The sequence below is a fragment of the Metschnikowia bicuspidata genome, assembly GCF_001664035.1.
Source record: "Metschnikowia bicuspidata var. bicuspidata NRRL YB-4993 chromosome Unknown METBIscaffold_8, whole genome shotgun sequence".
Lineage (NCBI taxonomy): Eukaryota > Fungi > Ascomycota > Pichiomycetes > Serinales > Metschnikowiaceae > Metschnikowia > Metschnikowia bicuspidata.
Window position 1 is genome coordinate 169,349 of NW_017387738.1, and position 24,452 is coordinate 193,800.

At 45.2% G+C, this 24,452-nt stretch overlaps 10 protein-coding genes across 10 annotated transcripts; 3 read left to right on the forward strand and 7 right to left on the reverse strand.

Annotated features, from left to right (window-relative positions):
- Positions 1–567: 567 nt before the first annotated feature.
- On the forward strand, positions 568–1,965 carry METBIDRAFT_47602 (uncharacterized protein; the record flags this gene model as incomplete). The annotated part of the gene is made up of 1 exon (XM_018858194.1): positions 568–1,965. One exon carries the CDS (start codon positions 568–570, stop codon positions 1,963–1,965), a length of 1,398 nt encoding a protein of 465 aa, XP_018709543.1.
- Positions 1,966–2,004: 39 nt separating this feature from the next.
- Positions 2,005–2,937, reverse strand: METBIDRAFT_13768 (uncharacterized protein; the record flags this gene model as incomplete). Its single annotated transcript, XM_018854423.1, has 1 exon — positions 2,005–2,937. One exon carries the CDS (start codon positions 2,935–2,937, stop codon positions 2,005–2,007), a length of 933 nt encoding a protein of 310 aa, XP_018709544.1.
- A 367-nt stretch (positions 2,938–3,304) lies between these two features.
- Positions 3,305–4,270, forward strand: MED4 (Med4p; the record flags this gene model as incomplete). The annotated part of the gene is made up of 1 exon (XM_018858179.1): positions 3,305–4,270. One exon carries the CDS (start codon positions 3,305–3,307, stop codon positions 4,268–4,270), a length of 966 nt encoding a protein of 321 aa, XP_018709545.1.
- Positions 4,271–4,347: 77 nt separating this feature from the next.
- HEM15 (ferrochelatase) lies at positions 4,348–5,487 on the reverse strand (the record flags this gene model as incomplete). The annotated part of the gene is made up of 1 exon (XM_018858139.1): positions 4,348–5,487. One exon carries the CDS (start codon positions 5,485–5,487, stop codon positions 4,348–4,350), a length of 1,140 nt encoding a protein of 379 aa, XP_018709546.1.
- A 60-nt stretch (positions 5,488–5,547) lies between these two features.
- LPT1 (lysophospholipid acyltransferase) lies at positions 5,548–7,852 on the reverse strand. Its single transcript, XM_018856360.1, has one exon. It carries the CDS (start codon positions 7,822–7,824, stop codon positions 6,040–6,042), a length of 1,785 nt encoding a protein of 594 aa, XP_018709547.1. The 5' UTR covers positions 7,825–7,852; the 3' UTR covers positions 5,548–6,039.
- A 136-nt stretch (positions 7,853–7,988) lies between these two features.
- On the reverse strand, positions 7,989–11,493 carry YCS4 (condensin subunit; the record flags this gene model as incomplete). The annotated part of the gene is made up of 2 exons (XM_018858316.1): positions 7,989–10,047; positions 10,108–11,493. The coding sequence occupies 2 exons, from the start codon at positions 11,488–11,490 to the stop codon at positions 8,056–8,058; spliced, it is 3,375 nt and encodes a 1,124-aa protein (XP_018709548.1). The 3' UTR covers positions 7,989–8,055.
- Positions 11,494–11,871: 378 nt separating this feature from the next.
- TAF4 (Taf4p) lies at positions 11,872–12,771 on the reverse strand (the record flags this gene model as incomplete). Its single annotated transcript, XM_018858192.1, has 1 exon — positions 11,872–12,771. One exon carries the CDS (start codon positions 12,769–12,771, stop codon positions 11,872–11,874), a length of 900 nt encoding a protein of 299 aa, XP_018709549.1.
- A 1,573-nt stretch (positions 12,772–14,344) lies between these two features.
- On the forward strand, positions 14,345–15,448 carry RCL1 (rRNA-processing endoribonuclease; the record flags this gene model as incomplete). The annotated part of the gene is made up of 1 exon (XM_018859154.1): positions 14,345–15,448. One exon carries the CDS (start codon positions 14,345–14,347, stop codon positions 15,446–15,448), a length of 1,104 nt encoding a protein of 367 aa, XP_018709550.1.
- A 70-nt stretch (positions 15,449–15,518) lies between these two features.
- On the reverse strand, positions 15,519–22,910 carry TOR1 (phosphatidylinositol kinase-related protein kinase; the record flags this gene model as incomplete). The annotated part of the gene is made up of 1 exon (XM_018858134.1): positions 15,519–22,910. The coding sequence occupies one exon, from the start codon at positions 22,908–22,910 to the stop codon at positions 15,519–15,521; it is 7,392 nt and encodes a 2,463-aa protein (XP_018709551.1).
- Positions 22,911–23,184: 274 nt separating this feature from the next.
- ARP3 (actin-related protein 3) lies at positions 23,185–24,447 on the reverse strand (the record flags this gene model as incomplete). Its single annotated transcript, XM_018854425.1, has 1 exon — positions 23,185–24,447. The coding sequence occupies one exon, from the start codon at positions 24,445–24,447 to the stop codon at positions 23,185–23,187; it is 1,263 nt and encodes a 420-aa protein (XP_018709552.1).
- Between the last annotated feature and the right edge of the window lie 5 nt (positions 24,448–24,452).

Consider the following 24,452-nt stretch of genomic DNA (forward strand, 5'->3'; position numbering starts at 1 on the left):
CCCGTGCTCCCCATGGTGCTGTGTGCAGTAGCGGCCGGTCAGTGGGAACTGCCCTTGTATTCCGCTGCAATGTCCCATTCTTCCCTTTCCTGCCGCCAGCTCAGAAACCCTTTTGTACTCGCTGCGGGAGGGCGTGTTCATTGTAATTTGGGTACATTGGAACTATTGCGGTAGGACTCTTCGCAGCCACGCAACTGCATGCTCACATAGCACGCGCATCGCTGCTCCTCCATGCTGAGCCCAGAGAACCAGATCCTTCGAGCACCGAAAGATACACGGGACAGAATATACCCTGATATGTCACAATACCAGGGCAGCTCATACCGACCAGGAGGCGACCTGTACCGCCCAAACAACCGACAGCACTACGATGGCAATGCGGGTTATGGCCAGCCCAGGCCTGGCGACCGAGGCCGCATGTCTGGGTCTCATGGTCGGAACAGACTGCCACAAACAGGCTCTGGGCACCGGGGATACGGCTCGGGCGACCGCGGGCTCCAAAACGCCCTGAACCACTCGTCACGTGCCCCTGCTAATGTGCCCAGCCTGGGTTATCACAACCAGCGAATGCCACGCAACGATGGTGCGCCGGCTCTGAACGGGGCGCCGCCCTTCAACAGATCAGGCTCCCATGTGTACGGCGGGCACAGCAGCTATGGAAACACCAGACCCAATCACAACAATGGGGCCCACAGCAGACAGCACCACAGCGCACAAAACAACTATAGAAGCCTGCACGGCGTCAGCCACCAGAGCGGGCCTAGACCCTTTAACCAAAAGCGGCCCGCGGATGCCTATCATCTGGCGTATCAGCAAACCCAGGTAGAGTGCCAGCTCTGGATGGGGGACCTAGATCCGAGATGGACAGAAAACGATATCATGGGTATATGGACCGAGGTGGGTGAGGCGCCCTCCAGCGTCAAGATAATGAGGGACAAACAGGGCAAGCCCCAGTACAGCTTCGTCACTTTCGAGAATCTGGAGGCTGTCGCCAGCGCCTTGCAGAAGAACCGCTCCCAAGTCCCGGGCTCGCCGAGGTTTTTCAAGTTGAACTGGGCATCCGGCAGCTCGCATGGCGACCTTAGAGCCCCTCCAAATCGAGCCAAAAACAGCCTGGATGTGGGCAGGGGCCACTCTGACTACTCGCTATTCGTTGGAGACTTGGCCACGGAGGTCACCGAGCCTGAGCTCTTTGCCAGATTCAGCCAAGACTATCCCGGTGAGGTGAAGCAAGTCAAAATCATGCTGGACCCCAACACCGGCGCCTCGAAGGGGTTTGGATTTGTTCGGTTTCTTTCTGTGGACGCTCAGCAAAAAGCTTTGAAAACAATGAACGGAGTTGTGCTTGGCCAAAGGCCTATTCGCCTCGGGCTTGCGAATGGAGGCTCGCTGGATCCCTCCACATCCGGGGCAAAGAAAACAAGCGAATCCGTGCCGGTTACTGCTCACATTGCTCAAGCCCAGCCCGCGTTGTCGCCATTCACAGACCCTTATAACACCGCTTTGACTATAAAAGGCGTTATATCTGCAATCACTCGTGACGAACTTGTGGCTCATTTCCTACCGTTCGGTCATATGATCTACTGCGAGATTGACTACAACAGCAACGTTGCGTACATCAAATATCTACTTCGTACTTCTGCTGAGAGAGCCCTTCTATTCATGCATGGTATGGTAGTGAATGGTTCGCGCTTGGTGTTAAGATGGGGCCGCAGTAAAATAAGCACAGAAGGGATTACTAGATCCACTCCAAGTCCTAAGGGCGGTGTCTACACAGCTGCAGAAAAGCCGCCCACTATCTATCACCCGTTGTCTTCACACGTGGTATTTGAGGATCTTGACCGGGAGCAAATTGATGAGCTCAATTTTTTTGCAGATCTGCAGTTGATGTCCGTCAAAGACCTCAATGATGCTGATATAAAGCGATTGCAAGAACGAGAAAAATATCTAGATAATGCATTTTAATACATTCTATTAGCCGGACTCAAAGAATAGTTTCTCATGCTAAAGCTGATGAAGTTGCTCGGTTTCACCTGGACAGTTTGAACTCAAGTCCTCCTCATCATCAAATTTGGTTCCACAGTATGGACAGTAGTAGAAGTTGACACGAGTGTATTGTAGCAATTGCATCAATTGCCCCTCAGTCGCTTGGGATGTGTCGACATCTTTTATGCTACTGGGCGAGTTCGGCTCTGAGGCCGAGGAGCGTGCTCGGAAAGACTCACCAAATAGTTTTGTTCTACAGCTTGGTGTGGAATTTCGTATCGCAAGATCTTTCCATAAAGGGTTAACATCTTCTGGAAATAGCGTACCATCTTCAAGCTTCATATCTTCCCCCGAGTAGGCATAACAAAACTTCTGTAGTTTCAAAATCATAGCCTTGTTGGATCTTTCTATATGTTTGTTTTTACTGGCTGTTTGAAGGGCAGATTTAGACTCGGGGGAAAGATCAGCAGCTCTTTTCGGGGTAAAAGTGGAGACTCCAAGGCCCGCACGAGATAACTTCGACTTGATGGCTAATGGCTCTTTTAAAGCATTGGGATTATTTGTCATTCCAATTGCTTGACCTTGTTTATACCCCATTTTTTCCATGATTTGGTAGCCGATGGAAGTCTTATCAATAATGGAGTGATCAAGACTCGCTTTTTGGTTGTAAGGAGTGGCTTTCAGTTGAAATCCTAATCCTGGGCGGGACAGGCCAAGCTCCTGATCAATATTATCAAAGTCTGAGTCCGAACCCAAATCAGAAGGGTCCGACACCTTTTTAACTGAGACACTGTCACTTGCATTTTCTTCATCAATTGATTGACCTTTCGTGGCTCCAATTAATCCAGATTCGTTGCAAAGAATGTTTTGCGTAGGGGGCCTGAACTTTTTCGGCGGTGGCGCCAAAAGTTCAGGTTCAGAGTCAGATGAGTCACCAAAGACATTTTTCATCCAGAAAGAAAGTGCTGTTGGTGTATCGGAAATGCGAGTAGCGGTGATGCTATGGAACCATTCCAGCGCCAGGACAAGCGAGCGCGGCCCAAAAGGTGGAAGTGGCCCCAAACTGGATAAGCCCCAGAAAATAGCCAAGCTAGGCCAGGAAGAAAAATCAAGAGCTACAAACACAATAGTTAAAATGTTATTATGAAGACATGTTATTTATTCCGGGTCACGTTTCTTACTTGTGAAACCATTGGGACTCTGTCAAATTGGACCGGCATGCATGGGGCCCTAGGTTCGTTCTTCTGGCAGGGCCAAGCCGTTCGCGCACTAACAAAGGCGCCTCATTGACTGACTTGGAGCTTCTTACAAGGCCATCATGTTCCCCCACAAAAGAGATCAGTCGTTCATTTCAACGCCTGTGTCGCGTGTGGGATCTTCAGCGAGACTAAACCAACTATCAGGCCAAACTGGATCTCGCCCGTCTTCTCGACCAGCTACGCCTGGTGCGTACGTGACAAGCTCACTTAACCCAGCCAGAAATGTTCCCGTGACGTCCAACAACTCCCGGCTGCAACTGGCAGGCCTCGAAAACTTGCAAATCGAACAAGTCCCGGTTGTCGAGAATCTCCGGAGATTCGAAGCGTCATTCAACCAGCTATCCCAATTAATCACTTCCTTTAAAGAAACTGGGTTGGTGTCCGAGGTAAATAACCTAATAGAGATTGAACGGGAGATATCAGAAGGCCTTTGTGCCCTAGAGCCCCATCACAACTTGGGTGTGGAAATACAGGCCCTTACGAAAGTCAACAAAGAGTTGGATACACATTCCAAGGGCATTTTGAAAGAGCTAATATCCTGCAGATCCAAACTCCAGAAACTACCTAAACTACCTGCTGCGCAAGGAAACGCCCAGAAACTAAATGACGTGGACGTGCAGACCGTTCTTGACTATGCGATGAAGCTAGCAAAATTTTCAAAGGCCCCTGCCACCGTGCTGTCGCAGTTCATACACCCTAATAATTACATTTGGCCTGCGGAGGACGCGTTGAGAAGAGGAATGTTAGCCATGGCATCTATCAAACCAGAAGAGCTTATCCAGGCCGAGATAGGACATCAGTCCCAGCCTGAACGTGTTCCTCTGCATTATTCGTCTGATCTGGATGTGGCGATGGAGGATGTGGATGTGGCGACCGAAAAGGAACTTTCAAATAAAAAAGAGGTCCCCCCGAAGCCAATTGGCGCTTCATCTGTAGATGCAAGCGAACAAGTGAGAAAGCCTGCGACAGCCACACTTGATCTAGACCTTTTTGATCCTGAGGATGATGACGATGACTCAGATTAGCTCTAAACTAAATACCGAATACAATACAATTGCTCAGAAGTACGCATTGAGCAGCCAGAACATCACAGTTGTGTTGATTAGTTCTTCTTGGCATCTTTCGAATGGTCACCAAACAACTCTCTGGGGTGAGAGAATGTCTTGGAGGTCCATTGCTTGCTTAATTCCCAGTCCAATTCCAATTGTTTTGAGTAAAGCTGGCCTGACTCAAGGTGGTTCTTCACCAAGTCAGCCAACCCAGAAATAAACTCCTCATTGTCGTTCAAGGAGGCCGCTCTCTTGATCATGTCTGGATTTTTGACTTCCTCCTGTAATTCGATGTCCAATTCATGCAAGGTTTCAATATGGTCAGAAGTGAATGCGATTGGCACCAACACAATTCCCTTGATGTTCTCGCTCAACTCCAATTTCATCACCACCTTGTCTGTCTGAGCACCCAACCATGGCTTCGGGCCAACCTTGGACTGCCATACCAATCTGTATGGATTGCTGAAGTTCAACTTTTCCATCACGGCGTACACAGAGGCTGCAACCTCGGCTGGGTACGAGTCACCACGATTCACGATCTGCATTGGCAATGAATGAGCAGAAAACAAAATGACTACCTTCTCTCTATCCTCGGCTGGGAATTCGTTGATTTTTTCCTGAATGAGCTTGGCGAATGGGTTCACTAGGCACTTGTCCTTGGGCCACCTGTCAATCATCGACCATTTGATGGATCTCTCTGGGTCCACAATCTGTGTCTGGCGCCACAACTCGTGCATGGAAGAAGACGACGTAGAGGCTGACCATTGGGGATACTGAGAGAACGCAACGGCACGGGTGACGCCGTCTTTTTTCATCTGCTCCAACATGTCTTCCGTCAATGGTTTGGCATATCTGAAAGCGACGTAAGGTTTGTGTGGGGCTGTCTCGGGGCTGATCTCGTCCAACCTCTTGCAAACTTTTTCCGACTGGTACTCAGACCAATACCTGATGGGGGACCCACCACCGATCTCGTCATATTTCTCAGCCACGGACCCGGTTCTTTGGCGAGCAATAAACTTGGCTGTGAAGGTTTGGAAGGGGCCCAACGGAATCAAGTCTTTATCAGAAAAAAGCCTGTTAAGGAAGTCATAGGTTTCTGAGCTTTTATTGGGCCCACCCATATTCATGAACACCACTCCAGTGGGAGATTTGCTTGCTTCAGTAGAGTAGCATTTCAGAAGCACGCGGTCCATGCGGGCCACTCTCATGGTCAGAGAATTTATAGCACGAATCATCATCTAGATTGTTGAGTTACAAAAATGATATTATCAATAAGCATACATCGATTGTGGAAGATGCGAGCTACATATATAGACCTGAGACGCGCGAGCTGCAGCGTGGCGAAAGCAAGGTTTGTGACGCATGGATCGCTTTACTCATGGAAGCATGCGCCACAAGTTGAACACATTATGCAAAAAGTGCACCTAAGACGTCGGATGTCTTTGAGGACGCTGTTGCTGATGTAGACGAATACACAAGAGAAACAGGGAAATATACGGGAGGCCAACAACTTTCTTGTATTCCAAAAGCCACTGTGATGGTGAGTCTACGCGTGTGGCGTCATAACTCCGGTGCCGGATCTAGCCCAGAGAGCGGGCCGTATTCGATGATGTAAGCATATCTGCAAAATCACCGCGCAGAAACTTCATCACCAAGAAACCATATTCAGATAGGATATTAGGAGTCCTGATTTCTGAGCGGACACGAACTGAACCGTTGAGCTCAGGATAGTGCAAGTAAGCAATTTAATCCAGCTTTTGTTTGTTGTCGTGAAACTCTGCTTTTTTAGTTTGGAGAATCTCGTTGATTTCATCGGTAAAATTGGTGTATGCATCTTTCAAGCCATCCATGTCATCGCTGAACGAGCCTCTACGACCACGGAATGATTGCCAAGCATCTGACATCTCTTTGACTTCCTCTTGGAAATCCTCCTTGGTTGCTCCCTCTAATACGTCTATTGGAGGCACTCCAAAAACAACAGAATCGTATCTTTCCGACAATGCTTTTTCCACAGCCTGTGCCACCCTTTGAGACTCTTGTCTATTCAAGTTGGGCATAGTGGTAGCGGGCTGTAGTTGCGGTGCTTTCGAGCGACAAAAAGCCTCGGCTTTTTGTTTATAAGGGCCCTTGAAAACAACCAAAGAAAGAAAAATTCCAACAGGAATGTAAAAATACACTGTCCACCAACAGTATAACGACTTTTGGAAGTCCAAAATAACAAATGGCTGGCACACAAATCCAAATGTCAACTGAGTCACGACGTAGCACACGAAATCGTAAATCTTCTTGGATGACTTGGGCGTTTTGCCGTCTGCTTCCATAAAAATCGGGCGGAAGTTCCGGCGGAAAATCTTTCCAATTGTTTGAATGAAAGCTCCAAGGACAAAGGTTAAATAATAGCCAGGCCTCGTTCCATGCCAAAAAGCACTAGTTGCAAAAGTGAATAGCGTGCTTTTGAAACCCGGTTTTTTCCCCGGCCTAGCAATTCTTGTGTAAACGTAGTGTTTCAACCATTTGTTTGTGTTCATATTCCATACTTCAAGACATCTGTAAACATTTTGTCCAGTCTCGAAGCTCCAGGGGTCAATATTCTGAACTCTGTTCCATTTGAAAGTCTTTGTTTTTTCATCGTATCCATTATAGCCAATTCCACATAAGATACACGCGCCTTCTGCAATCTGCCAGATAGTGTAGTATTTGAGTCTATGTGAAATCCCAAGCACCCACAAATAAAAAATTCTGTAAATGAAGCCATGCTCTGTTATGAATTCCTGACTGAAAACATGTTCCAATGTGACCCATTTGGGTGCTTGTAAATATAACACAGCCCAGAAAAAACCTTGCATTGTTTTACTGAGAGCCTGGAGGCCGCTTCTGGGAATTCTTCTCTTCAGTTTTCCTGGGCGCTTTTGCTCTGGAACATCATCAAACAAAGAGCCGTGTATAAATTTGTCATAGTCAATGTAATCAAAAGCAGGTCCGGTCAACAAAGACGGGTAGAAAAACACATACCCGAAATATGGGAGAAGGTTCGGGTGTTTCTTGATTGCCCTCGATTGAGTATACGCAGAAGGAGCTTTCTTCTGCTTTCCGTCATGAACATTCCAGCCAAACGCAGACAATTTCATCACCATGACCATCTGAGCCCCGGTTATATCAATCACAGTGCTGTCATAAGACCTAAAGAATTGCGTACTAAAGTGGCTATACGCCAAGTGGGACATCAAGAATAGGAAATTTATCCATGGCATCAGGTTTGTTCTCATATACCGGGTGATGAAGTAGCAAACTGAACTGGAAAGCAAAAGCGTGTATATTCCCGAACGAAGATCAAGAATTCCGAAGATGTAGAAAGAGGACACACCGATCACGTACGAGTTCTTTAATGTGTAGCGGTGGTCAGGTAATCTTTTGAATACCCAGCTGAACGGGAAAGATAAAAGAGTACACAAAAGCACTTTGAAACTCGCTTCGTCCATTCCAGCAGCCGCCAGAATGGCAGAGATCCCCTCTTGCAATTTGTGGATCATGCTTAGAAAGCGAATAAGGTTGAGAACCTTTATTTCCCCACGATTATGGAGAAAATTGATCTTCGCGCATCAGCTCCGTCTAATATGTATGCATGTTTAGCAAACGACGAGGGCAAACAAATAAAGGTTTTCTTTCTGCTTTCTTGCTTGCTAGAATTTTCCAGCTAGAGAATTTTTCCGTATTTATTCTTATATTGATTTTTTACGAATGACTCAAATACTTCCTCGGAATTAACTTCTACTCAGAACTAGCTTGAAACCTTCTTCTAAGGCTTGGGTAATACTTTCATTCTTGAAAGGTATGGTAGTCAAAACGTAGGCAACGTCGTTCCATTCAGTTTCAGACTGGCACTTAGTCAATCTCACAAGAAGCTTGTCGGCTAATTGCTTTTGGTGTCTCTCTTTCTCAATAAATCCAACCAAGAATTTGATGATCCTTTTCATGGGCTCCTTTTCAAGCGTTAGGTCATTCGAGAGGCCACTAAAAATGTCAATAAAACCATTATAAATGGCATTGTCTTTCGTGGCCAATTCCGTAAAGAAAAGCTTGCACATATCACTAATACCCTGATCTGGATTCTCTAGGCATTTAGCCATAGAAGAAAGTTGGCCTTTAACTTTTACCTGACCCGCCAAAATCAAAAATGTAACGGTCATGAGGCATGTTCTCTGTACCATTATGTTCTCATCCGTAAGACGACCGTAGAGAAAATCGGTGTTTTCGTCTACAAGATTATTGAAGCAAACTGCCATATCTCCAAGACCCAAGACACAGTTCGACCTAATGATTGGATCGGGGGACTTCTCCATGATTGTGATGAGAAGCGGCAAGTTCTCCTCGCAGAATTTTGAGGACACGCACATGAGCTTTGCCAAACAAAGAACGGCCGATCTTTGAAGGCCCTCGTCAGGATACGCTTGATTGTTAGAACAAATTTCTTGTGCTAGCAAGCCAAACCGTTTCAAAATTGATCGGTCATCATAAAGTAGCTCTGCCTCCTTGATAAAAGAAACAGCATCAGTAAAGTCATCTTCTGACGAAGCCCCAATCATTTCTAGTTCATTTTTATTTTCTTCTTCATTGTCCCCCGTCTTCTTTCCTTCTGATTCATGTTTCAATTTTTTGAATTGTGTTTCAAGTTTTTCGAGATGCTCGATGGTTTTAATTGCCACATGTCCCACGAGAAAGAGTAATTGCGAAAGAGCAATCGTCTGCGGCATACCAGGCGAAAGGTCTTGGAATACTTGTTTGGCTTTTGAGTTAAGTGCTGCAGAGCATACCTCCTCAGGGTTAGGCGAAATCTTGAAGATTGCGGTCAATGATTGCTCTGCAACCCCATACCATTCTGTTTTCTCTGTAAAGAGTAATAAGACCTCAGCTAAGCCGTTAAGAACTTCTTCTTCTTCGGGAAAGTCACATGTTTCACCTAGCTTTTGTTTCAGAGAGATAATCTTCAGAATAGTTGCACAAGTATACTTACAAAGAAGCATATCGTTTTTTCCAATCTCACCCAAACCTACACGAATGAGTGACTCCATGCCCATTTGAACAATTTTGGAGTTTGCTGCCGCTAACATTCCAAGAATTTGAATTGATCCGTGTGTGAGCTCTTGAGGGTAATCTTCGTCATTTTTGCCGGCTTTACTGTAGATGAGCCATAATACTTTCACGATCTCAGGATTGATTAATTTTGCGGCGTACATGAGGCACAAAAGCTTTTCCAAGGACGCCAAATCTGCAACAGAGGCAGAAACGGTTAAACTGATCAAATTTTTAGCAAAAAGAACTGCAGTTTGAGATGCAGTAGCATTCTGTGGTGCCGTTAAAAAAAGCTCTTTATAACAGTCAACAAGATGTGATGAAATTGATTTGCCCTCATCTGATGAACCTTTCATCCATACAAGATGTAGCATTCTGCGGATTCCTTGGGGTGCATTTTTCACGCCATATGCATCAGCAAGAACTAAGAAGTCCATTGATTCTAAGACCTCGTTTCGATTCCTTGAAAAAAGTAAATTTGAAGCAATCGATGTTCCATTTTGTACAGCTCGGATAAATTCCAAAGCATCTTCATAGTATTGAACAGTAAGTTTAGCTTTGATTATCACGGCTGGTTCAGGAAGCAGATCTGCTTCCTCTCTGATGGAGTTGTTGAACTCTTCTGGATCGATCTCTGAACCGGAATCTGAGCCTAAGTCATCAAGCGGTTTCTCCAGTTCTTCCTTCTCTTCCAGGTCGATGTCCATATCGTTTTCATTCAGAGTGTCTAGAACATTTGGTACACTTGGCTTTTGTTTCCCAGAAAGGTGTGGTATGAGCTTCTGAAGCTCTAATTCTGAATCCTTGAGTCTTGTTTCCCAAACATCATAATCCAATTGAGTGCCATGAACTGCCGAGAATGGATGAGACAGAAGTAATTTATACATCAATTTTATTGCATTTCGACGAACCAAGGTACTTTTGTCTCCCAATGACCGGACGGCAATTAACATAACAGAATGTCTTCTTTTCGGAATCTTTATCGGCAATGAACAAACTTTACGCATGGCTTGGATTGCCTTCGTTCTAACATAGGGATTCTGATCGAGGAATCTTTCTTCAAGCAAATTTAAAAGCCCATTGATCTGCAGGGCACTGTTTGCCGAGAGATCATCAGTTGTCTCTAAAGCTTCTGTTTCTGACTTTAGTATATCAACAACAATGTTGCCACATGTCTCCACAACAGAGCATCTGAGTGACTGATTGCTGTTGTCGAGCAACTGAGAAGTAGAGGACATTTGTTTGAGAATCAATCGCGGGCTTAATTCGGAGAGTTTGATGAGGAACTCAGATATCGATTTGGGCCCGTTAGAGTCATTCGAATTGAACTCAAGCAGACTGATTTCTCTCAATAAATCTTCTGTGAGAGCCATATGCTCAAATTTAGTGTTGAGAAAATGCAAGAGCTCAGCCATATAGGTTGACAAGTGGACGTAATAATTCAATGACTGTAAAATAGAGTTTTGAATTACAGAACTCAACGAATGGTTCACCACGGCCATGCTTATGTTTTTGAACATTAAGATTTTGATTGATGCAACCTTCATGCGGTCAGGGTGCTCCATTAGATGAAAAATGGGTCGCATGAACATCTCAAGAAATTGGGATCTCTCGGGTGTGGTCACAAAAATCTTGGATAGCGGTATTTGTAAAACAGGTGTAATAGCTTCCAAGATGTCTTCAACTTGTTGGCAGTTGGAAATCCATTTTTCCAGTGTTTGTCTTTGCTTAAGAGAGCCAGTACTGCTGGGAAAGTCTTCCTTACCGAGGAAACTGATTAAAACGAAAACCAAATAACCATATCTCTCTAACTCGGCTTTGAGCTGGTCCACGCTGTCTGTGAAATCAGCTTGCTCTAGAAGATTCTTTCCTTGATGACTGGCAGAGACGAAAGACGAACAGATCAAGTACAAGAGCTGACGTCTATGTGGGTTAGATAAGTGGAGATAGCCATGTGCCATTTCTATTAGGTCTTCAAGAAGTTCCGGGTTGGTACATATGGTCTCTGACGAATGCGCCAAAGAGGTGGTCACAGAAGTGAGTTTTGATTCGAACCCCAGAGTTTCAAATGAGTAGTCATTTTCGACATCAAAGGCGTTGTAGAAAGTTGAAAGGTTAAAGTCCATTGTCGGGGGAAAAAATGGTAGAGATCACGCTTCTCTTCCTTTCAATGGATTGTGGCTGGTTTACTATGATTATATATCACGAGTATCGGAATCAGAAACAAACAGCAGATCCATGCAGTATAATAAAGTTGTTCTTTTTTTTGTCTTTTTTCACTTGGCGTGCTGAAATAGTCGGCAGGTTTTATTTGGCAGGGTTTCGAAAGATCACTGAGGGTCAGTGGTGTTGTGTAAACAAAGCCCATCAGACCGCGACACTGCCAAAATGTCTCCACACGAATCGGGAAATAAGCAAGTTCCAACTTACTGAGCTGGAAGGGTTAAATTGAAAGCTGTAAAAGAATGAGTGGTCGAAAAATCTGAATATATAAATCCTGATGAAAATTAGTCTTTCAACCTTGCATAGCCTTTCACAACTGCTTTGGCCGTGCCTACGCGCTCGTCCTCGAGGACTCCAAGAAGATCCTTAGACGAGATCATGTTGCCCGTACGAATCTCTCTGAAGCGCAAGCCGTTGTCTCCTCTAGAAGCTATGAGCGAGCTCTGCTTCGAGTTTGAGTCCTTAGCGCCGCTATTCTTACTCTCTTCACTTGAGTTACCTGCAGCAGATGTCATCCAGGAGTACTTCTTCCGCGACAGGTTCATGGTCATCATTGCAGCGGTGGCGTTTGCTGCTCTGTGTAAGGTTTCTTCGGCGCCCGCCTTATTGGCCGAGTCGGGTGCTACGTCATCGCTTTTTTCGAGCCCCAAAAGAGCTCTTTTCGCCACCCTGCGCTCCTCCAAATCTTTTTGCTTGAGTGCTAAGTTCCTGAGCTCTTTCGATACTTCAGACCGCTGAGAAGGCGGGCTTACTTTTTGCTTGCCTGCCGCTTTGTTTTTGGGATTGAAAGCGGGGATGCCGCGTCTCCGGTGCTTTGCTAGTGCTACAGTTTTTGTCACGATGTCAGAGAGCCACTCCTTACACGCACTGGACATGAACTCCAACATTTCCGGGTCGATCATGAAGTTCTGCATAACACCGTTCTCACGGGCCGTGCGATTCATAAAGAGCGCCACGTGATATGGATGTAGGAAAGCGTTCAACAGGCCATACGTCTGCCGTTGCCGATTCGCCATCTGTTGCTGGTGGAGATTGAGTGCACTTCGATTGTAATTTGTCGATAGCAACTCTTCTTCTCGCTGGATATCCACGCCTGCCGCTGCAAGTGCGTCATTGAGCTTGGTTGGGTCTTCAGGCTTGTCCTTGTCTTGTGCGGTGGGAAGTGGGCCGTAGTTGAGGCCCATGCTTGAGCCTGCCATCGGCACCATGGGCGCCGAGAGCGATGAGTGCATGGGGAAACTTTTCTTGGGATCAAACCGGATCCCGGACTTGAATCCAGACGGCGACGCTATCGAGTTGTTTGCAGGAGGGCGGTACTGGTTGGGGAAGCCTGTGTGTGTTTTCTGGTACGGGTACGTTGACGCGGCGCCAAGTTGAGACTGCGGGTTGTAAAGCGGCGAAGGGCCTGGCGCCCCGTTCATTTGGCCTTGTTCGGGCAATTTACCCGTGGAGTTGACTCGGGACAAGGTCGACGGAGCGGGGGTATATCGTCCGGGGGCTTGGCCTTGGTTCTGTCCATTGTTGATCATGCCTGGTGCGGGCGAGCCCGCGCCCAGCAGCTCATTTGGGGCTGTGCTATAAGGGGCTTTTGACGGGAGGTTAGGGGTGCCTGGCCCTGAACCGACAGGTGGAGCGGAGACTAGCGAGGAGCCAGGGGCTTTCCCTGGTGGAGCTGACTTCTCTGAAAGGAAATCCGGCAAGTCCAAGTCGTTTGCCGATTCAGCGGGGAAATCTTGGCTCGAGAAGCCTTCCTTCATTTCGAACGGAAGCGGCGCAAAGAGATTGTCTAGTGTTGGGTCATCCTGCTGAAATTCGGTCTTGATGCGTTTCTCGTCGTTGTTTGCGGTGGAGGCGTCTTCGAGAGGACGTTTATGCGGGCTCTGTGCGTCTGTGTCTGCTCCCATGCTATATGTTGTAAGCCAGAAGCTGCAATGAAGTTCAAGTTCGGCGGAAGATCGCGGCTTGATAGGAGAGTGAAATGTCTTGCAGAAGTAGCTAGCTTGTGATCACCCAAACCAGGCACTGCAGGGTGCACTGCTGTGTTGAAAGCAGGGGCGTGCGTCACACTACAAGGATGGTCACGTGCTACGGGCCCTCTGGCTGCGCGCGTCGGTATGGCACGATCTGGGTGCTTGGTGATACGCGGCAATTGGCAGAGGCCGGGGTGTGTCTCTGCTCTTTGCCTGATGGAATTCACAAGTTTAGGGTGTGTTCATTGTACATGGCATGATTGAGATTGCTTTGCTCAAATATGACAGTCTTCCACAGGCCAGTTACTACAGCCTGCTCGTACTCATGACAGAATTAAACGTCCAAAACTTGATAGTCTGACATGTACCAAGATCCAACACACGCTCTGGCAATGGACTCCCAGGTCCTCCGCGCTCCATTATCCATTTTTTGACACCATGATCTGCCAAGGCTTCTCTTTTCTGTTGATGTAGTAAATGTATATTAATGCAATTTGGGCAGGCGTATCTATGGGTGCACACAGCTATTTAGACGCACATCCGAACCCTAATTAAATAAGCTGGAAACCGGTCCCTCTATGTTTGAGAAGATGGAATATTCAAATTTGTGTTGCTCGTCAGATAATTCCATGCATTCTCAGTTTCACCTCCCCATTATTCTTGCAACATGCAAGATGGCTCGTCTTGCGTGCAATTTTCTCACTGCTTCATCTCCTACACAGAGCGCCTCGATCGAGCCCGATGCTCATCTCACAAAAAATTACCGAATATCTAGCACCAGTAAGCCATGTCGACAAGTAAACTCATAAATTTCGAGGGTGAAAGAAACTTTCGATTCCGCTTGGTTATTGCGACTTTAGCAGGAACCCATATTCGCATCTCGAAAATCCGCTCGAATGACATGAACCCTGGTCTCAGAGACCATGAAGTCTCGTTCTTACGTCTTTTGGAGGCTGTGACAAACGGCTCACATATCGAGATTTCGTACACGGGTACAACTGTCATATACAGACCAGGAATCATCATTGGTGGTCAGTTGACTCACGCTTGTTCTGGTAACAAGCCCATTGGTTATTTCTTGGAGCCCTTGCTCTATCTTGCGCCATTCCTGAAGAAGAAGTTCTCCGTAATTCTTAAAGGCTTAACTTCTTCCGACAAATCCAAAGATGCTGGAATTGAAGCAATCAAATGGGGACTCATTCCTGTCATGGAGAAGTTTGGTGTACGCGAAGTAGAGTTGCATATATTGAAAAGAGGATGCCCTCCCTTGGGTGGTGGAGAAGTGCACTTCATTTGCAACTCCCTCATTGCTCAACCACTCACCATCCACGCATTGGAAACTCCAAAAATGTCTGCCATTAGAGGCGTTGCATTTTGCGCGAGAGTGTCTCCCTCCATTGTAAACAGAGTGATTGACAGCGCTAGAGCGGTCTTCAAGCCAACGGGAATTGAAGTCAACATCACTGCGGATGTATGGCGTGGTGAAAACTCAGGGAAATCTCCAGGTTTTGGTGTGACTTTGGTGGCCGAATCCAAAAAGGGATGGAGAATCTTTGCCGAGGGAACCGGAACCGCTGGTTCTCTACCCGAAGATTTGGGAGAATTGGTTGCGTACCAACTCCTCGATGAGCTCGTTAAATCAAGCTGTTTCGGAAGAAACCAGCTTAAACTCGCTTTGGCTTATATGGCAATCGGCAAAGAAGATGTTGGAAGAGTTAGAATTCATAAAGCTCAGATAGATGAAGATTTCATTTGGGTGTTAAGAGATATCAAACTGATCTTTGGCACTGAGGCATATTTGAAGGACGATGCGGACGAACTCCAGGAAGACTACATGACAGCCTCCATCAAAGGATCTGGTTTCACCAGTGCCTCTAAGAAAATCGCATAAATTTTGTATATTAACGAACGTAATTACACCATCTTGATTTGATTGGGGAAGGTATTTGATTTGATGGGTCCTACCAGAATGAACACCAGCCGATATAGTGCTGACAGAGATTTTCAACACTGGTCGCTTGCTGTATCAATTTGTCGACTTGAGTAGGTATGTCCAAACCCTTCAAACGTTTGATGTCATTTCCAGTGAGTTTATCTGTGATTCTCTTGAGCACAAGAGCAGCTCTTGCATTTCTCACCTCAAGGGCGTTTTGTTTGTACTGTCTTTGAGCTTCCTCTTCGTCGATTTCACCTTTTTTCAACAATTCGCTCGTATTGTGCTGCTGGATCTTAATTCCGGTTGCTTCTGCAAGCACCTTTGGGGGAAAGTCAAACCCCCAATTGATCAAGGGGTCATAAGCAAAAGCCTCCAAAATTGCCATCAAGGATTCTTTGTTGGCTCTGAGGACTCTCATGACATGCTCACAAGTGATACGGAACGATCCTTCGATACCACTGACTTCCATGGCATAGTTAAGCATTCTTGTGAGTCTGAACGGAACTTTTTCTGGATACTTCTCACGCAAGATCGCTGCCTCGAAACAGTCACCAAAATCGATATGAACAACTTTGCCCGTAAATCGGTCAAGCATCAAATTTGAGGGGTGTCTGTCTCCTAATCCTAAGATGTAGCCCACCATAGACATGACAGCCAATGACCTGGTATAAGTTGTTCTTCTGTCAAGCCAAGCCTCTGAAGACTTGGACTTAAGCCAAAGAACCTTATACAAGTCCTGACCTCTAGTATTATCCAAAGCTCCGGTGAAAACCTCGACCTTTTGTAAGATCGTTAGAATATCATAATCAGGGGCCATTTGAAGCATGATCCTGTGTTCGATGTTGAGCAAAATTTTTCTAGATTCTCTGTACTCTCTTATGAGCACATGAAAAGTATCACTATTCGGAACCCACCCCAATAGACCAACCTTTGGTGAGAGAGGAATTGCCGGGAACTGTTGGATGTCCAAATGACGTTTGAAGCATTCTGTATCATTGACAAGAAGAGTGTTGACCAAGCCAAACAATTGCATAACCAAATTATCCTGCCGGATGTCTTCATGTCCTTTTAACACATACTGGTAGTCTTTGCCATCACTGCCTTTACAGACCAATTTTCTTGGTCTTTGCTTGGAGGAAATCACCGTGAAGGTTGGCTCGAACTTCATGATTCGGATGATGGGTTTGCCAGCATGGTATGTTCCAGGGGCCGCCAATTCCAAATTGTAAGCATCCTCCAATTTTGGAGAAACAAACAGCAAATCCAAGCTTTGAAGTTGTGGTAATTGCCTGCTTATTTTTCGGAAGACGTTGTAATAAACATCCCAAGCCTGGTTCAAATTCGTAATATCTTTAGTGCGACGGTAATTTAAAACCCATTCGTAAGCATCCGCCAACTCCCTTCCAAATGCATTGTTAAAAGACGCCTCCCTCATTGTTTCGGGTCCCTTTTCAAGCATTTTGTGGAGAGGTTCAAGAACCTCGAACATTTTCTCGGTGTTGTGCTCACCAAAAAACAAACGCAGGGCGTCTTCTAGTCCTTCATACCATTGTTCTAGCCACAATACAGCGACACGAATAAGCTCATGACTGACAAGTTCTGACTGCTCCACCAAAGTTGCTGAATGGGCTCTCATTTTGTCGATGATGGAAAGAGCTGCCTTCTTTCTACTCACGGACTCAGATGTGACTGCCACAGCCAACGGGTAAACTAAAGCCTGTGGATGTGCTTTACCAAGGTCGGTAAGTAATCCAAGTAAAGATCTGCTGACAATTTGATTCGGCTGATGAATACGAGAGATCAATTGCGGCACAATTTGCAACCAATTATCAATTTTTACCATGTTGAAGCCGTCTGTCATTGCTTGAGCTGCTTCAGGTATACCTCCAAATTTGAACCATAACGCAAGCAAACGCAATGTATCCTGCAAAGAATTAGAGCTTGATAAAGCAATTGAGTGGAAAAATCCCTGAATAGAAGGAATTACATGTCTCTGTACAACTTCAACAGAGATCATTTGCAGCTGCTGCATCTGGTTGTCCCGAAGATCGCTCTGTTCCAACACATTTGAGGAGTTTGCTCCATTTCCCAGCGAGTACAAAGAAATGACTTCGAAATTTGCCAAAGCCCAATTGTGCCATGCCTTATACCATTTGCTATCAAAATGTGTAGCCAAAAGGAAAGCACCGAGAATAATTTCAGACGTCTCGGTGCGCCAATTGCTATTCAGAACAATTTGCCATTCACCTTGTTTCAAAAAGCATCTTGCAAGAAGTTTGGTGTATTCTTCCACATGTTTTGGAATGCCAGGACCATCAATAGGAACAGGCTGAGTTATTAAATCATTTGGATTCAAGCCAAGATCTTGTGACATGCGCGTTGTAAAATCCACTAGATGCCTCAAAGCCTCCTTCCCCTGTCCTTTGGCCCACATGTATTTCAACTGAGCATAAACCACCTGAGGCGGGGCTCTTGAGGATGTATCTGATGCACCGCCCTCCAATAAATTATTAAGTGAATTTTCGGCAAGATTGAATCTCCCAGACTTGCGACAAAGATTGGCAAACTTGATCCACATTTCCATGTCCTGTTTTGGTTTGATGACAAGGGCTCTAACCTTTAACATTCGTTGCCAAATATCAACATTCCGTTGACAGCCCAAAAGCCGAGTATTCCAGGTTTTGCGCATTAAAGCGCGTTTTTCAGATCCCTGTGGCAAACATTTATATTTAATGATCTCTTCCAACTCAGCCAACATCTGAACTCGTACGACGACGCCGTATGCCCTGTTGTAGCTCTCACTGACTAAAGCTGTGATTTCTGTAACAAGCAAGTCCCGCGCATTAAGAATATGGTTGGATGCTTCCTCAAAATTGTTCCGATGAAGACTCAAAATTGCACTGAAAAAAGCTTTATCTGGTGATTCCAGTTTCATCACCTGAATATAGGCATCCATTCTATCCCATTGTCCTAATCCCCAAGCTGCTGCTGCTGCCAAAGGCGCAACATTACGCTTTATATCGCTTGATGAAGAACTCCACTTGTTCTGAGCCAATTCAGACAATTGTTCCCATTCCCCTAATGCATGCAAGGACCTCATTTTACCCATCACAACTTCAATGTTATCAGGCTCAAGTTTTTCTCTTTCATTGTACGCTTTCAAGGCATCTTCCCATCTTTGTAACTTCTCATGCCATGTTTCCTTGAGCTGGAGGTCATGATGCAATTGAGCATGCTTCAAAATACCAACTGCCGCGTCCGACTGCTGTAATTGGTTATTTATGCTGATCAAGGCTTCAATAGTTGGGGTCGTAGGCTCTTCATAAAATTCCAACTCTTTGTAGTGCAATGCTTTAGCGTACGCATGACATCTCTGTGCATATTGGCCCAAGGTAGTGATGGCAATTGGCAACGACTTGTCATCGTGCTCCATGAATTCTGCTAAATTCAATAAGATTTGATGGATCTCAGGGGGGTTATTTGGTGCCGACAAAGCGATGCATAGAGACTCGATAAGCTCTTCCTGATGTTGTGAGTATAACTCGCTCCAGCAGGATGCAAAACTTGAATTGAATAAGTCTTTAGCAAGCGGATGATAATCAGAGGCAAGACCAGCGCAAGCTCTAATTGCATGTGATGGGCTTTGTTTAAGTAATTCCTTACTCAACCGTGCAATCCACTCCTGCCAATCTTCTCTAGTATTATTTCTTTGAGATGAATCCCAAGCAGCTTTCAAAGCTGTCTGATTGACAGGCAATTTTTTTGAAGGCATATCAATATCTGGAACATCAAAATGGTTTATGTGCATATCGTAGTCATTGTAAATATTGAGATTTGTTGGTGGAGGGTCACCATTCAAAAGTTTCGAAACCAATTGGTCGAATAATGCGGAATGCAACTTTTGTCGAATGAGAACTTTCTTCACCACTGGAATAAAGATGACAAATTCCTGACCCATACTTAAGGCCAAACAACAAAAAGTATTCATAGCAGCATGTGAGAGTTCTTCGTTATCTTGTCTCAACACTCGCAATAAGGGATGAATAATCCTAGATGACATATCGTTTAGCGATATGTTTTTGGCAAGTTTTCCCACTGTTTCAATTGCATATTTTCTCAACAGAACAGGTCCGATTTCAAACATTTTGATTATAGTGGGTACAATCACATGATCATACTCTTCTATGGTATTTCCAAACACAACAAAACTTCTCAAAACATGAATGGATGGTTCTCTTTCGGCAGACTTATCATCTTCGATCAAATCAAGTAAGAGGGGCAATATTTCAGAGAGGTACATCTTGAATTCGCCTTCCAACGCTCTTGATATGGATTCGATCAAATGAGTGATTATGACTTTGATGTTGAGGTGTGTGGAAGTATTGAAAAACTCTTTGATAATTTCGAAAATGCTGGGTAAAAATGGTCGAATGTGTTGTTTGACAATCAAAATAAGAGCACCCAACTGCTGCAAATAGAATTTGAGCATGCTAGGAGGACAACTATGCATTACCTTGATCATACCAGGAATAATCTGTGGAAGGAATGAAACACAACGCAAGCCTAACGTTTGAAAGATGTACATCACCGCTTGAATGACCTTGTTATGATGCGAGCTCAACGACAGGTCCTTGAGTATTTTCATGAGATTGTTGATGGCAACTGTGGGATAATACTCCTCATTGGAAGGAGACATACCTTGCATAAGAAGCGCAATATCAACCGGGGGTGCATTTTGCTCATCAGGAATTTTTTGCGAAGTTTGCTCCACCTCACGATGCTTGTACGGGTCCAATGCACCTAGTATTCCTAATAGTCTGACTGTTTCACGTCTGATATGAGGAGAAGTCTCCAGCTTTAAGATACCAACGAGCATTCCCAATAATTGAGGATAATCGAGAAGAGGCTGTATGACATAACCCAGTGAGCTTGCAATTTGGCCCAATGCCTTTAAAGCTGCGTCGCGCTTGAATGAAGAGCTTTGATCTTGAAAGGTGTCCAAAATTAGTGGCATAAGATCTGGTAAAAATGGCTTCATATCCTCACCTGCCACTATTGCAGCCTCACCTAAACAATTGATTGCACTGGCTGCCACAGACGAGCTAGCATCTTTGGCTTTCGGAAGTAAGGTCTCAACAATAGGTTTAATGTACGGCCGAGATAGTTCCGTTGAATTTCCAATCAATAGAGCGAGAATTGTAGCGGTTTCCTCTTTCTTTCGGCTTGTGTTCGCGTATTGCAATCTCGACAACAATTGTATCAAGGTTTTTCTTAAAGATGGAACAATGTATGCCGGGTTTATTGTGGACAAACGACCCAAAATCTTTATAGCAATTTTTCTTATCTCAAAGTTCTCGTCATTAAGAGCCACAAATAAGTGTTTAACATTTTCAGCTTGGGATAATTGAGGATCAAAATTGCTGGCCTCGCCTAGACTGTTGAGAGACTCGAGGCGAATTTCAGGGACGGGGTCAGTAATGGCAATTGACAAGATCTTGTCCACAACCTCATTGACGGCACTTAATGCATTGACGCTCGTTTGATGACATATCGGATCCTTAGTGAAAATCTTGCATGATGTAGATACTGCAGATTTTCTGACTTTGGGGCTGTTGCTGTCTAAATAAGTGACGATACAATATCTCACAAATTCGTTAAGCTGATAGTTTTCGAACTCGAAAAAAGAAACCATCTTTAAAGCTTGGACAACGATCGCGTCATCGTAACTTGCGTATGACGCAGCGTTGTTCAAGATATTGCTTACGCTGAGACCTGTATCTCTTGAGATCATTATGAGTCGGTAGTCACGCGCAGAAGACTCATTTATCTTTATGGACCCATATGGCGAGCCCGGAGGCTGAAAAGTCTTTCCAGAGAGAACCAAACTCAACAAGTTAAGAAGCTTCATGTTGATAGTTGGAGTGAGCGGAGGAATAGTCTTTATCAAAGTTTGCAAAACATCTTGCATTGCTTTTGAAAGAGAGCAGCTGGTAAACATCATGTCTAAAATGTCTCTTTGTAAGTGTTTTGTTAAAGCCGGCCCCACTGCCATTGAAAGTTTGCCAATGCAGTCAAATATTGCTGGCTCAATATCTTTTCGAATAGCTCTATTCTTAGAAGATATCAGCAGCGATACAGTTTGTGACTTAATACCTGTAGATGACGTATCTCCTGTTGAAATTGCGTTTGCAAGAATTTGTTGGACCCCAGAGTTTGCTGGATGCGCAAGCCCGTCTCTGATATTGTCCAAAATGGCATCAAGATAGGTTGCCATTTGATTGCCAACTTCCAATGCAATCAACCCAATACTTTCTAAGATCGCACTTTTTTCTGCCTTCACAAAATCACTGTTTTGATTCTTGTACTTTTTTAATTGAGACAAGTAAAAGTATAATGTTCGATGCAAATATTTTTCAACAAAGATATCCACATCTACCCTGCATAGCAAGGAGTAAATTGTGGTGAGCTCTTGCCTGATGACTGACAGTTTGTGGTTTTTATAAAGAGAGACATTTTCGTACATCAATTCGAACATGGACTTGATATACGGGTCATCGTGGTATCTGATCAATTCACGATACACCAAGAGGGCACCGTGGATAGACTCATTTGATGGTAAATTTGAGCTCGATGAGAGACTGTAAGACGAAACAGAGCCGTTATTTGTGTCGCGATGGTCTGGCGATGAGGAATTTAGAATTGGCGACGCCAGGTCTAACAAAATACGGATCCATTTACGCCGTGACTCAACTCCGCGTGAGTAAATAATAGACATACATTTCTGTAGCGCGATTGCAGAGTCATTCCTTATGATAAGCTTGTGGTCTCTGAGTGGGATCCAGATATGCTCTAATATCTGTGTGACGTAGCTTTGGAGCAACAAGGGAGCATTATCCGCAAGGGCCGTTATAATTAGAATAGCAGCGTGGCGGCGATTTTCATACTGACGATTATCACTTTGGAGCCACTCGATTGCTTTCTTAGCTTCGAAATCGACAAAATCGCCAGTCAAAGTTCCCCCCGGCGTGGCCAACTTGCCTAGCGTTTTCGTCGCTTGCTTCATTATGTTAATATCGTTTGAAAGAATCAAGGAGCTCAAATAGTTGGAAAATCTCGCTGTTTTCGTTGCGTTTTCTTCGCCCACTCCGCTGTCAAAATCAATCAAGGCATTGAGTGCAGCTATACCGCCCAATGTCTGTACAGTGTCCTTACTTTGCAAAAGATCAAAAATCGTGCGGTTGATCTCGTTGTTGTATCGGTTGAACTGCTCTGGCGTGAGATCCCTGGCTATGCTGGCCAAGAAGTTTCTAAGCTCAATGGCACATTTGGTCCTTTCGTCCTCCATGGTCAGCTTAAGCCCTATGAAGATGTGGCTCAACGCCACACCATCTACAATCTGCAGCTGCGAAGATGTCATGGACAGGTTGTTTTCCGATGCTGATTTTCAAAGTGTTTGATATAGTTTAACCTTCACGTATACTGAACCAGTATGCTGTTGGTGGGCGGAGATAAGCCTTCAGTTCGGATGTACGGATGTATTTCTCGAGAAAGCCTATTCTACGGTTGGATGTGTCGTCTGGGGTCCCCACTCTTGGATTAATACTTAGCACTGTTGCCTTATGATTAATTCATACGTGATTTCTTTCTCAAATTTGATGGTTATGTTTTTTGTATGTAAAATGCCTCAGAAATTATGGCACAGAAAAAAGAGAGAAGTTTCTGACAATGCTTGGACCGTACTCATCGTAGTCTTGCTTAGTGTAGCAGTAGCTCTTGAACTCTGCAGTCTGTGCAAGCAAAGAGCCACCGAACCAAACCGCATTTCTTTGTCTTTTGTGTGAAATCACCTGGACGTCCACACCTGTGCTCTTCACACCGCTCAACTTCTCGCTTATCTCAATTCTGTCATTGACAAGCGTCTTGATGTCTCTCTGCAACCTTCTTCCGAAATCCTTAAACATCGTGGAGCCTCCGGACAAGACAATGTTCTTGTACAATTTCTTACGCACATCGATAGGCGTTGCCTGCACGACCTGATCCACCACTGTGGGCAAAGGTGTCAAATAATCAGAAGAGCATATTTCTGGGTTGAAGAAGATTTCCGGGGCCAAGAAACGCTCGTAACCCACGTCAACAGACTTCTTTTTGTCCACAGTCTCGACTATGTATTGCGCAAACTTCTCCTGAGGATACTGGTCAAACTTCTTGAATTCTTTGACCATGTCTGGACACACGTAACAGAACTGCTGCTTGATCTTTTCTGCAGTTTGCAACGAAGTATCCGCTTCACCCCGGTCTCTCAACATAGACTGGATAAAGTGTGTGATATCCCTGCCGGCCAAAGGAATGTTCTTGATGGCGCCTCCAATGACATATCCCTCAGCAACAGGGATCACGTGTGTGACACCGTCACCAGAATCGATCACAGTTCCGGTCAAAGATCTATCCTGAACCTTGGAAGAAGTCCAGGACGCAGCCAACGCCAACACGGCCTGCACGGCAATGTACAATCCACTACAGTTGAAAGACTCAAACATAATCTCGGCCGTACTTTCTCTGTTTTCCGGGGGGTTCAAAGGCGGCTCAGTCAACAAGAAGTAATGGTCCTCAGGCTCGCACCTGAGGTATTTGAAGATGGAGTTTTCCCAGAATCTCTCCATGTGGTCCCAATTTTCGATCTGGCCGTGTCTTATTGGATACGACAACGAATAGTTTGGCCCCGAGGCGGCGGAAAGCGCCTCGTCGCCAATGTAGAAATCCAAGTCTTCCAATCCACGTTTATTGCTCAAGAAAGAGTTGGAAGACCCCGAGCTTTTCCCGCCCTTTCCGGTGCTGGTGGAAGTAGCAATGGCAGTGGGGAAGACAAATGAAGGAGAGTCGTTCCCGGCAAAACCTAGTTTGGTCAAGCCGGTACCGTTGTCCATAACCACAGCGGGTGTGCCCATAGACGCCATGTTCA